Source organism: Vanacampus margaritifer, chromosome 11 (assembly GCF_051991255.1).
Source record: "Vanacampus margaritifer isolate UIUO_Vmar chromosome 11, RoL_Vmar_1.0, whole genome shotgun sequence".
In the NCBI taxonomy this organism is placed as follows: domain Eukaryota; kingdom Metazoa; phylum Chordata; class Actinopteri; order Syngnathiformes; family Syngnathidae; genus Vanacampus; species Vanacampus margaritifer.
In genome coordinates this window covers 9,950,591-9,967,142 of record NC_135442.1, presented here as the reverse complement: position 1 = coordinate 9,967,142, position 16,552 = coordinate 9,950,591, and the positions used below count along the sequence as shown (strand labels likewise).

The following is a 16,552-nucleotide window of genomic DNA, read 5'->3' as shown; positions in this document are numbered from 1 at the left end:
TATTGGATAGTTTATACAGTAGTCTGCTGCGAGATGGGAGGAGCAAGATGGCCGCCCTGTCGCTTCAACGGCTCGCACGGACGGGCGTGTATAAGCTATCGGCTATCCAGTCATATATTCAGATCAGTGTGCAAAATCCACCTGTTTTTATTCATCTCAGTGGGCGGCTATTTTGCCCTTTGTTGTCGACTTAAAATGACATCACAGTCGCTCAGGGCTCAGGTTGTGGATATCACATGACCAAATGCAGACAGTTATTATTGTCAGTCAGCACAAAGTGGCAAAATGGCCGCCTTGTTAAAAATGGGTGGATTTTGCTGCTTAATTCATAGTATGACATCATCTTTTATCTCATACAGCTTTTTGCTGCTGTACTTATTATTAGGGCTGGTTAAAACAGTGCGGTTATAAAGAAATCACTTTCTAAATAATACCAATTATTCCATTGTTTTGAACAAATGTGAAAGATTAAATGAGCTCTTGAAAATGTCAAATATTCTGCTAAACATTTTTTTGGTGTGTGGCTGATTTGAACTAAAATAACTATTTTGGCTGAAGTGTAATCACACACTAAATGCCATTGTGTGACTAAGAATTGCCCAGCGCCAAGTAAACTCCTAAGGGTCTCGGGGAATCCCAAGAATGCAGGCCGCATGCTGTCCTGTCTGCTGCGGTGCGAGCCTGAGGCCTGACTTTGTGCCCGGCGGCACACCACTCGGCTTACGTGCGCACGTGACGCCAGCTCTTGCATAAACGTGGCCCCGTACCTGCATTCAAAAACACATTTGTCAATCGGAAAACAGGTCCGGGAAATAGATGGCGTCGAGAAAGGAGACAACGAACGCTCCTTGATTCCCATTCAAGCCAATCGGTTCCGTATTCTTGTCGACACCGCGGGGGCCCCTGTGCGACTGACTTGTCTGACAGCGGCCACTATTATTGATGACAGAGGAAAGGATTGTTATGCATGGCCTGTGTGCGATGCCATCAGAGAGTGCGATTGGGAACCTTTTGAAAATGTCAAAGTGACACATGATTATGAATATTAAACAGTCATATACAGCCCGTGATTACTTGACAGGGAAAGGGGAGTTGACAGATGGCGGTGTGCGGGAGCTCATAGTAAATAATATCCAAGCGATCCAAGCACATTTATCGGGGAAATTATTTGACCATTTTGTTATTGAATCCATTGTCCAGGGAGAAATGCTATTTTTGTTCAAACCTGGTGTGAAGTTAGTTTGGAAACATGTCACCCAACTTGCCTTGTGATTGTCTGGTCACCAATTCAGGAAGACTTATAACTCATTTTCCACTATTGGATTAGGCACAAAGAGTAAAAGTGCAAATATCTCTGGCATCTTATTCCCTAAATTTTCTTTTAAACCAATTAAGTATGAAAATAAGAACATAACGTGGTGAACGCCATTATCCTGTTCACGTGATGGCGATGACGTATCCCGTGCGTAAACGAAAGCCGTTTGCTGACGTAATGGGCAAGAAAAAGGCCGTCTTCTATCTATCTTACACAGGATTTTATTAAAAAAAACATTTCAAATTACTCTGCAATAAAATAATAATAAATGGGAATATAAAAAAAAAAAAAAAAATACAAAAAAATAAAAAAAGGGAATATTTTCATAATGTGCTTATAATAATTTGCAACAACAATAAATAAATAAATGCATAAATAAATAAAATAACCGGGAAATATTTAAGATGAAATTTGGATGAAAGTGGCGCCTGAATTACAATGAGGTTAAAGACATTGATTTTTGTAAAATGCTGTCTCGTGCACTTCAATTATTTTTTGTATCCTTCAGTGTGGCTCCAATACTTTGTGCACATGAACGTCATCTAATTATACACCCATTCATATTTTAGCACACATATACAGAACATATAAATCTTTATTCAAATATATTGGACACAATTTGTTTATGTTTCTTTAAGTTTTATTACCTCACGTGGAAAACTTCTCTCCGAGTTGCATTGAATCATGTGAAAAAAAGCGATTCATATTAAAAAGAAAAAGATTGCAATATGCTTTTTATGTAAAGTCCAGCGATGAGGGCAAAAGAGTAAGTAACGACTTAAAAATCCTTATTAACCCCGATTAACATCCCAGTGATGAAGAGATCTCTCAAGCATAAACTCCATTTTAAGGACTCCATCTGTATCAGTGTTATCATTGCTGCTTGTCAAAATGTTTTGCATCAATCTACTATACTTTAAATTAGTTTTACGACACTAGGCGGGTGCACACATCCTCACGATTGGGCCAGATTTGAGCATTTTCACTCAATCACAAGTCAGCAAAGCAAGTCTTGGAAAAATCTTACTCAGCAATTGTCATGTGTTGAGACTGAGGGAAGAAGTTTCCCCCCTCTATTTCCTCCTTTACCTCATCTGCTTGGTATGAAGCCCATACCTATGGAAGCCCATTCCCGTCAGTAATGAAAAAAAAAAATGCCTTTTTTTTTTTTTACTGTCAGTTTCCTTGTGTTTTTTTTCTTCAGTAGTTTTGGGAAGTAGTTGTGAAAGCCTTATTATTATTAATTTTTTTTTTTTAGGAAATTGGTAAAAAACATTTTTTTTTCTCCAACTGGCAGAAATCTCTTCAAACATTTTGTGAAGTAGTTGTGAAAGTCATCTTTATTTATTTATTTTTTAGGAAAATTGGTTATAAAAACAAAAATGTTTTTGTCACTGACAGGAATGGAAATTTAAAATCTCCCTCTCCCTTTTTTTGCTAGGTGACCCTAATAGGGCGTTGTAGAAAGGGGCTTTTTACAGTTCTTTTTTTATTTATTTATTTTTTTATATGCGGGAAGGGGCTTCCGTACCTTGGAAAAAGATCAGGGCCAACAATCCAGAATGTTAAAATTGTACAATAATTCTTCTCACAAATCTTTATCAAGTCAAGTATTTTTTTGTGAGCTTTTGTTTTTAGGAAAGTGTTCGTTACAATTTGAGGTTTGTGAAAAGCTGCTACACAAATTAAAAATATAAGTTGACTTTACTGTTACATGGAAAAGATGAGATTTGAGTATTTTTTTTTCAAATGAACTTAAATCAATTGTATTACAAAACTTATTTATCTTGAATGTGCAGTACTCCAATAAACTTAAATTAGATTACAGCAACATTTATTACAAACTTCCAGTACTTCAATCTGTTAAATTCGGATATAGAGGAATGCCGACGTCTCTCTTAAGTAAGCTAACAGTGATTGTCTCTGGTGCTCCACACCTACATTGATCAGATATATGTATATATATAAAAAAAAATACTGTTGCTGATCCTCAATCATCTTTTTCATATTAATCATTTAAATGCACTCCTTGATGTTGACGTTTAAAAGTACGCACACACATACACGCTCCGTATGGATCTGTTCGTTCCTTGAAATGTGCATGACTTTTTGCAGACAGGTCAGATAAGAATGTACAGTGGAACCTCAAAAAGATGGTCACATTTCAGATTTCAGATAAAAAAGAAATACATCTTAAGTCAAGTTATGTAACACTTAAGGATTTTAGTGCTGCACAAATATAAGGAGCCAACCACAACTAAAGATTAACTCATTCACTGCCATTGACGGCTATAAACGTCAAAAATTCATTTGAACTATTTCTAGTAGTTTAACTTTTTTTCCCACTTTTGTTAACAAGAGTATGAAAACCTAGACTTTTTTTTTTTTTAAATAATCTTTTATTTTATTTTTAAAGAAAAGGTTATTGAAAATTAGGGGCATCAGGCGATTAAATGATTAAAAATTAGGGGCGTCAGGCGATTAAAATTTGTAATTGTAATTAATCGCATGACTTCAATAGTTAACTCACGATTAATCACAAATTTTATATCTGTTTTAAATGTACAATAATTTTCTATGTTTTTTCATACTCTTGTTAACACAAGTGAACAAAAATGTTAAACTAATAGAAATAGTTCAAATGAATTTTTGACGTCTATAGCCGTCAATGGCAGTGAATGAGTTAATCTAAAACAATAACTTAAAAATTAATCGTCCTTTAGCTTTGATGACATTTGATAAATTGTATTTTTTTTTTAAATTAATTTTATTTTCATCTTGCAAAAATAAAAATAACATTTCTGCTTGTGCTTTCACATAAAAAGAGTACATTCTATTCATGTAAAAAAAAAAAAGATGATTGCAAATGTTTTGTGAGCCAGCAACACTTTGTTGTATGTTACAATCAGTTCCATTTGTTTTGCTTGACTTTGGTAGTTTGCATTCCCAAATGTACAACGAATTTGGAGGTTCCACTGTACATGTGGGTAGACAAAAGAGGACATACTTTATCGGGAAATAACATCCACAATCCATAGTCATTGTTCTTACCTGTACAAATGTATTGATATTCTTCTTTATCTGCAGATTTTCAGTGTACAGCAATTGCTACAATCGTGATCGCATATAAAATTATTTCTCTAAAATGTATAAATAACAAAAGGATTACTTAAGTTATTATATTATAAACAACAACCATTAAAACAGAACCTTCCTCACGTTCTTATCATAGTTTTTTTTTTTTTTTTACAATGTTCATGTTACAATGTACAATGCTACTCTCTAACACCTTTACCACAAATCAGACTACGTGTATCATGTGGAAAGATGCCACTTCATTCTTCAAAAAAGAAAAAAACCCAATGAGCAGTTCCACCTCCATCACCCCTTTATAATTTGAATTACAATAGCACAAAAGAGCTGTGTTTACTTTAGAATTCCTCTTGTATACAATATAGAACATATCCATCTTAATGTCTCTTAAATGATTCGATATTTCATAATGTTGCGATGACTTGATGCAGCAGTACAGTGTGTACTCCATGAAGGGCCAATAGCTTAAGGGAAAAAAAAAGGATCAAGATGGCCTAAAGAGAAATCAACAAATAAATCCGATTGTCCTTTTTTTTGGAGTATAAATCGGGGTCATGCAGTCCTCCGCTTGTTTCCTTTCAGGGAAAGGAAAGGAAACCACGTACTTGAAAACATAAAGTGTCAAACTCCTCACGTGAAGCAAGACGAAGTTAAAGGGGTCCCATCCTGACAAAACAAAACAACAGAACATAAGCGGTGTCCATTTTGTGCCTACCTACTGTACATACAAGTGCTTTGTTAGCATCACAAGTTTGGTGTTGGACTTTGGCTGGAGCTTTTCACTGATGGCAGCAAAGAACTGGCGCTTAATGCGGAAGGTCTCTCCTTGACGGCAAACAAACACTGCTTTTCTCTCCCTTCGGTTGTCAATGCAAAGAAAAGTACGGGGGACGGCGGTCGGCTTTAGCATGTGAAGTCCTCAAACATCCCGTGGCGTCCGGCGTGATGATGGTGAGGGTGATGGTGGTGATTGGGTAGCAACGTGTTAGCGTACGCTCCTTCTGCTTGACTTCGCGACACGGAGTTGGGCTCCTGTTGAAAGCACAGAAAGGCAACTTGAATTATCATCAACAATTCTTCGGAAAAAGAAATCTGTTGTTAGTTAAGTTTACTGTCAAACAAAACTTCAGAGAAGTTTTTGCTCCCAAAAACGTATAAAAACGTTCTATTTTAAATATCGCCACGGTCCCAAAAACGTTTTATACGTTTTTCATGTTTTTTCTTATCGGCTTTGTTGCAGCCTCTGACCTAAAGAGGTCGCTTAAAGCAATGGTAGTTATTACAGGTGACAGCAGAGTATAAGAGACCAACCAGGGCCATGTTGCAAAAAGCTCTTTTCCCCAGGGTTTTTAACTGGTTTGTGAATAATGATGAACATTAGCTATATTCTAATACTAATTGCTGCAAAACAGAAACAGATACAAATATACTTTTTTTCCTGATGGAAGAAGAGACTCTAATCAATGTTTTGGTAGGTTCTATGTTTTTATAGCAATAGAACACAATATGGTGTGGGTTTTGCATAAATCTGTCAAAATCCAGTAAAACAGCCGGGACCGAAGGGGGTTGCTTCCGTGAAAATGTCTGCGAGTGAATGAGTGAACTTTGTCTTTAAAAAGTCCACTTAGCTTAATGCTAACATATAGGATCAACACATATGGAGACAGATAATATAATACTACTCACAGGCCCACTTTATATTATTTATCGTCTGCAAAAACTGCAAATATTTCGGCAGTTTATTGAGCCACTTACAGTACAGTAGTTGTGAAAGTCTTCTTCTTTTTTTGTCTGCATGGTGGCAAAGCTATTTAATTACATTATTGTTTCTCCAACAAATACTAACTCATGTTTTGAATCAAATATTTGTTTTTTTAAACAAATTTTTGACTGAAATTCTACAAAATTTAGAGTGTGTTGATGTCCATATAAGAAGGTAAATCTAAAAATTCAGCAATTAAATAATAAATTTTCCCTCACTCTATAGTATAAAAAAATAATTTATACACTGTTATGTTTTTATACTTGTGGAACATTTTGGGGAAGGTCCATCCAGCAAAAATTGCTACTCCAAAATCTTACAAAAAGCTTTCCTATAATAGTGGAGGCTGTTTTCCAAGGCCCGTTGTCCCAATACTTTTGTCCGCATCCTGTACCAGATTCCGACATGATCACAACCACAAATTTGCATTTAAAAAATCGATAGGGCTTGTTTTTTCCCCCCCATGAAAAGCTAATCATATTACAGAAAAGGATGCAACCTTGCGCAAATTTAGGAATCGATTAATTTAATGATGACTGAAAAAAGCAATCACCCAGGAAAGGGCGGCAAGTAATGAAAAACAGCTAATGTGAACAAGGAAAAGAACAAAAAGAAGAACCCACGTGATGACAACACACTGTGTTGAGAAAGCCAAAAATACAAAATGAAACATGAATAATATCTAACAAGATGTTTGCAAGTGTTTTTTTTTATATCACTGCCGGCACTGCAGTAGCAGTGAACAGCACTGAGAACTTCGGACATATTTGCGATACATCCAAATAAAGTTGTGTAATAAACAAGTCCAGCCTCTGAGCAAAGTGCTGTAATGAATTCAAAACATTGCACGTTACTCGTTCAAAAGTGGAAAAATAATAAGATTTTCCCTGAATATTCCCATCTAGTTTCTTAATAGAATCCTGATGCCACGGGGAAGTAGATGAAAAGAAGCACATTTTGTTGCAGTACAGAATGTGCCGGACCTCTGTTTTCATCTCTTCCAGACCCACAGTCGCAACCGTGGCGGGCTGCGGTTGCGGCTTGCCCTTCTTCTCCTCTTTTTGTGGCCTCAGTACACGTTGTAGTCGTCGCTTGAAGACCTGACATGGAAACAGCGACACAAAAGCACAGAAAATGAGAAGCATTTCGAGACCTTGCCTGTCATTTGTGGCATGCAAGAAATTCGGCAAAAGACCAGAGGGTGACATTAAGTAGTAAGTAAGTATTTGTTGTAAAACTTTTAACTAGGTTCAGAGGTACATGTAGCAGTGATTATACATATTGTTGACATTTAACATTTTCAATTTATATTTTTACTGTTTTTGAATTTACTTATAAGTATATAGATGCCATATAACTATGTGTAGTTAAATGAATAACACTGTGATAATGATTTTGTGAAATATATTGGAACTTCTCACTCCCTTCCAGCTCTTGAAATAAGAATGTGTATGTTTTAAAAGTTGTCAAAGTTCTCATTTCATTAGTCATTTGGTCGTAGAAACTGAAGGTCCAAGGTCAAAGCTTGTCTACATCATTTCTCCGAGCTGGTGGGGAGCTGAAGATAAACATATCGGTATATCATATGTCTGCTTATTATAATCACTAACTCTTTGTCAAGTCTGAGAGGCGGAGAGAAACCTTTCTACATCTATAAAGCGATTGGGTGTTTTCAGATTCTTCACACTGGGGGCTTAACATTACTTTTGAATGTAAGCTATTTTCATGTGTCTTAAGAGCTCTTAATAAATCCTTGCAAGGAAAACTTCTTCATGAGATCTCAATTCTGAATTATTTTGAACACGTAAAAGATTACACTTAATAAAGTAATCAAATAATGCCTTCAATATCCATCTATTTTCTATTGTCCTTTTTTTTTTTTTCTTGAGAGCTCAGTATTGTTCATTCGATTTGACATCATCATTGCTCTCCTTTTTTTTTAAAAAAAACAAACAAACAAATAAATTAAAAAAATGTAATAAATGTTTTTTTTTAAAAATATATATACATATATATATACATATACACACATATATATATATATATATATATATATATATATTTTTTTGTATGTGGGTGAGTATGTGCGTGTGTGTGTGTGTGTGTGTGTGCGTGCGTGCCTGCGAGCCTGTGTGTATTCATCAGTTCACCTAAAGCCCATTAAAAAAATCCCATACTAATAATATAATATAATAATAAATTGCCAAATGCAGAAACATCAATGTAAGTTATCACGATGTAGTGGCTCTCGCTAACAGACAGACAGATATTGTCCTATTGTCCTAATTAAGAGTCATGGATGAGCTAGAGCAGACTCTAAGGCTAGCTAGCAAGCAAGCAAAGAGCTTCGTCTGGCTACTAGTCCAGCTAACCATGTTGTTGAGTTGCTCCTCAGCCAATAGTTATTGCTTCATTGGTGGCGAGTAAGCTACACTTCTGACAAGTATTGTTCTCACAAAGGGATGACAAGGTAAGATGAGGGAGCCGTGCTAATTGCTAAGCTAATTTAAGATTGACGCGTAACCGTTTAACGCTGGAATTAAGTGCTTGGGTAATAATAATAATAAAACTTTTACAGAGGTCTGAGCTGGAACCACATTAAAGTGGTTCATATCCGACTTTTGACAGCAAAATAGCTGGCAAATTAATAAGTGTGTGGAGTCTGGAGAGAAATCCTCACAAAACAGAACTGGAAATGGAAATAAATGAAGTTTAATTTCATCGGCCATGAAAAATGGCATATAAAGGTGAAAACCATTACACTGTACACAATTTAGATATTTTTTTAAATCAATCAAAGCCTAAATTTTGACCGTGGCAGATAACTTCAATTTTGTTTATGTTAATTTAATGTTAAATTTTTTTTCAGTCCAAGACATACAGTCCTTCTACCCCGTTTGTCCAATATAACCGTTGTGTTTCTGACATTTGTCTCTGGAACCACTCTTACCGATTACGTGATGGCAAACATCCGATTCTGGTGTGCTAGATATGCAACGCCGTCGTCTGGGGCCTGATATGCTCATTTAATCAGGCGGCGTGACATTAATCAGACTGCACTATGAATGACAATCAGTCTGAGGGGAATTCGGGGCGACATTTTGTCTTGGCCGGTTGGATGGAGGTCAAAAACTGCCTGTCGTGTTTAAAATGACTGCCAGTGGGCTCTCGCTCTCTTTTTTATTTTTTTTTATTTTTATTTTTTTAATCCTGCTGTTTCTTGGGCTGCAAAGTTAGGGTAAGGCTAGCATGGACTAGCCTAGTTGGATTGACAATAAGCGTAATATTTTAAGCGTAAGTATCATCGACACAGATACTATACCTCGTAGATATAATCCAGTATTTCTAAGATAGTCAGGATGCTGGCTCCGATGAAAAGACCCATCTGTCCGCCAATGTCACCTAAAAACAGTGCATTAAGACAAAAACTGAAGTCACCAGCAACTTTTTCTCTCCAGTATTTTCACAAATTTTAACTTCATAAATCAAAACATTTTTTGCTTTGACTTATGGGCAAAAATTTGGGATACAAGCACTGTATAGTGGCTCACTTCAAGAGGAAATTTGCTGTCTTCAAATTGCTAGCTAGATTTAAATGTAGCCTCACTTTACTCCTCCCACTTTCCCCTCCCCCTCGAGCCTCTGACCCAAGCCACGCCCCTCACTAACACAAGACAGGCACCGTAAAAGAACGTGCATCGTTAACAAGCCAGTGTTAGCCACAGCTGCTACATTGTTAGCATGACTTATCCATGTTGGAGTGTTGTATTGTTAGCCTTGTTTTTGTTGCTAGCCAGTAATAAGTAATCTGGCCATGGAAACCGAGACCACTGGATGTCCCTGATGATACAACGAGCCTGCGAGCGTGTACGGCAACACCACTTGTCTTAGCCTTCTGTCTCAGGGCTTAATCTTGTCGCGGCGTGACAAGTTTTAAGATAACTAAAAATAAATTCAATAATAAGAAGCAGCCGGAGAGGAATGCTTTGTCGAGTTGCTGAGTTACAAGCATAGTCACAGAATGGATTCGATTCATATCTCAAGGCATTAAAGAATTATGGTGGCAGAGGTGATACCTAATAATCCTGCGACGTCATAAGCTTTCTTTTGCTCTATTGTTTCAAAGTTGAGAGCCTCAAAGAAGATGTCCAACACCAGGAAATTGTCTCTAAGAGAAACAGTCAGAATATTAAATGATAGCAAATCACAACATGACAAGACTGACAACACATCAGACAAAATTACATCAACATTCTACTATTGATATTAGTGTGTAAAATAGCTAATGGATGGGTTTTGCTTGTTTTATACGTGCAACGATTGGCAACTAATTAATTAATAATTAATTTGACCTGGTTCAGTTTACAGTTGTCCAAATCTTTACATTAACGGATTAACTGAATATTTAAATAATCGTTAGCTGTAGCCCTAATTTCATGTCCCCAGAGCTAGCTTCAGTAGCCGGGGGTCGGACCGCCAAGGCCCCCGCCTTTGGCTGCCACCCAACTCACTGCGCACCGACCCCTTTGGCCCCTCCCACCGGTGGTGAGCCCATGGGAAGGGGGACCCACGTTGCCTTTTCGGGCTGTGCCCGGCCGGGCCCCATGGGTGGGTATAGGCCCGGCCACCAGACGCTCGCCTTCGAACCCCACCTCCAGGATGAGAAACAGGGTGAGAAGCTCGGTCATCCGGGAGGGACTCAAGTGTCGAGCCGCTACTCCTCCGCGTTGAAAGGAACCAGTTGAGGCGGTTCGGGCATCTTGTTCGGATGCCTCCTGGGCGCCTCCCTGGGGAGGTGTTCCGGGCATGTCCCACCGGCGGGAGGCCACGCTGGAGAGACTACGTCTCTCGGCTGGCCTGGGAATGCCTTGGGATCCCGTCGGAGGAGCTGGCTGAAGTGGCTGGGGAGAGGGAAGTCTGGGCTTCCCTGCTAAAGCTGCTGACCCCGCGACCCGACCCCCGATAAGCGATAGATGATGGATATATACATTTATCTTATCTTTGCTCCAGGAGATTATTATCTACTCAGAATAACACAAATAATCATTTATTACTACTAATAAATACAAAAGTAAGGTAATGCTATAATAAACATGGTGTTGTTGTGTTTTATGTTGTGTGCAAGTGATCGCAGGCTCGAGGTCAGAGTTAATGATCAGTTTTACGAGAAGCGCACCACTGCTGCCGCTTTCTCCCGTGAGTGAGCTTCTGGCAGGCTCCTACCTGATGTAGTCTTCGGACTTGTCGTATTTCCTGGAGAGATAGCGAGCCGAACCCTTGCTGGGGATTTTCACCATGGAGAGCTCTTTGCCGTAACGGGTGAGATTACAGGGCGTCTCGCATGGACAGCTGTCTCCGCTGGTCTTTTGGAGCTGTGCTGAAAATGTAGCGCAAAACAACCTTTCAGTTTAGGCCTGCAGGCTCACAAAGACACAGAATTAGGAGGACTATCCAAAATTGGATTTTAGGGAATTGTTGAGTGGGTTGTTGACTGGGAAGTTTCACTGTGTGTGTAAAATGAGCAGGATTGTCTGTCTTAAAGTGGAAGTCGTCTTCAGTTCAAGTTTTAAAATTGTTTGTTAGAGTTTACTAATTGATTTTGTCTTTAACTTTGCGCTTCTCTTCGTAGTCACATTAAATTTATTCTTGACAATATTACCAGACAACATAGTGATGGCGGTTATTTACTCAACTAGTGAGTCAGTCCCCTTAAGTAGGTTATGAGGCCATTTTGGGTGAGTAGTGGACAGGAAGCAAAAAAATGACTGGGGGTCCTCAGCTGATGACGATGTTGACATGAGATTTCTAATTACAGATTGCGTAAAAATAGAAATGTTATTAAATGGGGTGTAACAACAACTTGTCACAAAAAAAGAACATTGATGTTTTCATATTATAATAATCCGTTTTAAAAGGCTATTTTGGAGAATTTTTTTTTTGTTAATAATCTTTTAACTTTTTAAGACATACTGATACTCTTTGGAGCTCCTTGAATATTTTGTTAGAAATTTAAAATAAAGTCGATTTTTTAAAAAAATTCGACATTTTAAAAAGTCTGAAAAATTGTTCAATCAAAATGCTTTAAACATTGCAACAAAGTCAAGATTGGCATTTGTACTTTTTACGCCAACATTCCCCCCCTCTTTACTGAAAATGAATATCGGCTACAAATATCGGTTATCGGCCACCCTGACTACTAATAATTGTCATCGGTATCGGGCCCCAGAAAAAAACGATATCGGTCTATCTAGTTCTTACCATCTGTTAAAGTGGGTGGCGATAGGAAAATGCGGATCCCAGTGTGACACTGATGATAACGGATGATGTACAGTGTCGTCTATTTTATGCAAGAGAACAATGGTGTATAATTCGCATGAGGGAACTCTTCCTCTGCGAAAATTATATTTTAAACTATTACCTTCCATCAAGTAGGCATAATTCATATAATTGTATTCATGAGTGTGACCCATATGGATCTAACCCACTCCTAATATATTGAATAAGTTCTAAATGTAGTGATGAGAGGCCAAATTAAATTTGTGGCTAAAATGGCAGAAAAAGTGTAATTATCCCGCACATATATCTACACGTCTGCACGTTAGCATAAAATCTTTTATACTGCAACATTAATGCCATTGAAAGCGCGGCACTTTTGTTCCGTGCCGAGATCAGATTGAAGACGGAGGAGACGGCGCAGAAATGACGAATACGTTTAATATTAACAGTTCAACAATGGAGGTCATCCCACTCAAAAGTGACAAAATCACAATGGGGAAGTCATTTCAAGATATTCAGATTACCATCCTCCAGCGATGCTTATACGACCAAAAAAAAAAAACCCTTTGAAATCTTGTACTGTATACCTATTGTGTGGCATTCTCTAGCGTAATGAGAAAAGAAATGAAGGCAGATTGTTTCTTACCAAGTGCTTTGTCAACACAGTTGATTTTATTAGGAGGACAGATATCAGCGGTTCCTGGAGAGGAGAGCACATAATGAGTCTGATCAATCACTAACAAAATGATCAGTGACCCGTGTCTACCGCAATGAGGAAGAACGGCTGTGAACAACACGCCGTCGCTTATCATTCATCTCCCAATGAAGGCAGACACGCGCGCACGATGACTTGCACCCGCCGAGCACGGAGAAATGGAGCATGCAGCCTGCACATGTAGCGTAAACGTCCTCTGAAAAACACATTGGCCAGTCCATCAAAAGCGGGAATTCATTAGCGCCGCAAGTCATTAGCCAAGTTCTGCTGTTTTGCTTCTTTATGAAGTGCGTTGATTAATGTACAGTGAAATGACATCGGCTTGTCTGTGTGACTTTTTCAACGCTCGCAGTTACATCTCGTTTGTACAATGTTGGGCAATTATCACCGAGAGTAGAAATTAGTCTCAAATAACAAAAAGGCCGCCGTACTTTCATTTTGTCTGAAGAGACAAAAGCTGTGCCGTGTTTCCATGAACTGTCCACCTGTCACAGGACAAGAACAGCCTAATAGCTTTTTTGGGTGGTCGCCCAAATATAGAAATAGACCAAGACACTAAAATATTAACCTTGAGGAAACCAGATCTTGGAAAACACATTTTTGCTTCTATGTCTTAATGGTTGTATAAGACTTAAAAGTGGGAGATACTTTAAAAAGTCACAAAATGTGCATTTGTAATAAATATTCTGTTTAGAGACTCACTAGTACTACCATTCAATACTATTTTTGTACTGCTTATCCTCATTACATGTTTGTTAGTTATCCATTCTAGTATTTTTGTCATGTGAGGTGCGGAATTAGGACCCAAACGTAGACAGGACACAGGAGGTGGAAAACAAAGACTCTTTGTAGACAAAAATACAAAATAACAACAGATTGACGGAAACCTTGATTAAGAAACCTTGATTGAGAGAGCAGGGCTCGATGCATCGAAGCAACTTTCAGAACAGCTTGCATGGAAGGGCGGGGATAGGAAACCTTGACATGAGGAGAGAAACCTTGGCTAAGGAACCTCCACATACTGACAAAAGTAACACTAAGGCAATTCATAGCAACTGCATAGCAACTGACAACGTCATCATGAGGGACATAGCAACTGACAGCATCATCATAACAGACATAGCAACTGACAGTATTATCAAAAGGCCTATAGCAACTGCATAGCAACTGACAGCAACACCATAAGGGCCATAGCAACTGCATAGCAACTGACAACACCATCAAAAGAGACATAGCAACTGGCAGCATCCTCATAACAGACATAGCAACTGACAGCATCATCATACGGGACATAGCAACTGACAACATCATCATAAGAGACGTATCAACTGACAGCACCATCATAAGGGCTATAGCAACTGCATAGAAACTGACAGCATCATCATAAGCGCTATAGCAACTGCATAGCAACTGACAGCGTCATCATACGGGACATAGCAACTGGAAACGTAATCATAAGAGACATAGCAACTGACAGCATCATCATAAGGGCTATAGTAACTACATGTAAACTGACAGCATCATCATAAGGGCTATAGCAACTGACAGCATCATCATACGGGACATAGCAACTGGAAACATAATCATAAGAGACATAGCAACTGACAGCATCATCATAAGGGCTATAGTAACTACATGTAAACTGACAGCATCATCATAAGGGCTATAGCAACTGACAGCATCATCATAAGGGACATAGCAACTGACAACACCATAAGGGAAATGGCAACTGACAGCATCATCATAAGGGACATAGTAACTGACATAATCATCATAAGGTCTATAGCAACGGCATAGCAACTGCCATAATCATAAGGGACATAGCAAATGCATAGTAACTGAAAACATCAACATCATAACAACACAATGTCCCCATGACCCAACCCAAAACACAGCCATAACACTACTTTTGTCAGATCCATGATGACTTACTCTAAATCGATAGTGTTGATAAGTGGACCATGTTGCTATTTCACAGCCCCAACATGCCATTCATCTATAGTGTTTGTTCTCATTGATGTCAGGGGTTAGCATAGCCTATCCCAGATGACTGGGTGAGAAATGGGATAAACTTTGGACTGGTCACCAGCCAATTGAAGACAAACAGAACAACTGAACAAAAAAAGTTACTGCTTTAAAAGTCTTTCAAGTCTCTCTCTCTCTCTCTCTCTCTCTCTCGCTCTCTCTCTCTCATATTGAGCATCCACCACACGCAGCTGTTTATGGTTTTGGTGGCAAAAAGTTGGAGGAGCAAAGCGTAGGGAAGCAGGGAAGGAAAGAGCGTGCAGAATGTACAATCAACAATATTAATCCAAACAAATCAAAGCATCAAAAAACAACAAGGACACCAAAACATGACGATTGGTTAACACAAGGAACGAACGGGGCTGACGAGAACAGGTGGAAACAAAACCTTAACGAGACCGACGAGACAATCTTCAGGCTAAGAAAAACGTCAACAACACATGTCAAGGTCAATTTCTGTATAATAGTTAAAGGACATATTTGCAAATATCTAAAGACCAGCCAACTACAATAGTAATAAAAATAACAACTTTGATTATATAGTGCCTTTAAAGAGACCCAGGAAGGTGGTAATTAAACATGTGTGTTTATTCCAGTTCCTAAATGTGTGAACAGATGGTGCCTGAGGAATTTTTTTTATTTTTTATTTTATTTTCAACATATACAAACAAAGCTATAAGTAGTGCTATTCCCACTGCATGTGCAAAGCAGGATTATCTTCCACATCCTGTTGACTGCGTAAAAACTGTAGGTCAGCGATGTAACATTTGAACAGCTGTGTGTGTGTGTGTGCGTGTGGTTCGAGAGTGAAAAAGACTTTTTATTCACAAGTTGGCCTCCCTTGACAATCTTTTGAGCCAATTGCTCTCAGGAGTCTTATAAAGGAACTTCCGTCTTCTTAATATTCAACTATAAAGTGTGCTCACTGCGCTCTAATATATGGAACTCCACACAATCTGGCTTGACCGAAGCTGGCACATGTATTAAATCTGATATCTACAATAAACAGAATTCCTGATGCAATACGTCACCGTGGGAAGCAAAACGGTGCCGCTCCTCTCTCACAACTCCCGAGCGATCGTCGCTCACAATCCGTTAATTCGAATGTTTCTCCCCATTTCTTCGCTGTCGTGTTCATTTGCAGCTGCGGGACTCATTTCTTGTTAAAAGGAGCTATTTCTCAAAGTAAAGTTGAGCTTGCAATTTCTCCCCTGGACTGACGCGGCGGGCAGCGGCCATTTATGATTTAGCTCACAAATTGATTTGCCACTGTTAAAAACAATGGAGCAGCACTTATAATGGCGCAGCTGTCATCGCGTAATGTAATAGTTGTGGCCCTGAGGAATATTGGAAAGCAGCGCTATTA

At 38.5% G+C, this 16,552-nt stretch overlaps 1 protein-coding gene across 4 annotated transcripts in view; it reads right to left on the bottom strand.

The window, feature by feature from the left end:
• Positions 1 to 3,652: 3,652 nt before the first annotated feature.
• asic4a (acid-sensing (proton-gated) ion channel family member 4a) overlaps positions 3,653 to 16,552 on the bottom strand; it is a 186,075-nt gene continuing 173,175 nt past the window's right edge. For all 4 annotated transcript variants that reach the window (XM_077579655.1, XM_077579657.1, XM_077579656.1 and 1 more), the window contains 6 exons: positions 13,093 to 13,146; positions 11,394 to 11,547; positions 10,247 to 10,338; positions 9,493 to 9,572; positions 7,154 to 7,270; positions 3,653 to 5,440 (listed from right to left, as the gene is read on the bottom strand). In XM_077579655.1, coding sequence (XP_077435781.1) covers positions 5,312 to 5,440; positions 7,154 to 7,270; positions 9,493 to 9,572; positions 10,247 to 10,338; positions 11,394 to 11,547; positions 13,093 to 13,146 — 626 coding nt within the window. In that variant the 3' untranslated portion in view covers positions 3,653 to 5,311. The remainder of the gene's footprint in view (positions 5,441 to 7,153; positions 7,271 to 9,492; positions 9,573 to 10,246; positions 10,339 to 11,393; positions 11,548 to 13,092; positions 13,147 to 16,552) is intronic.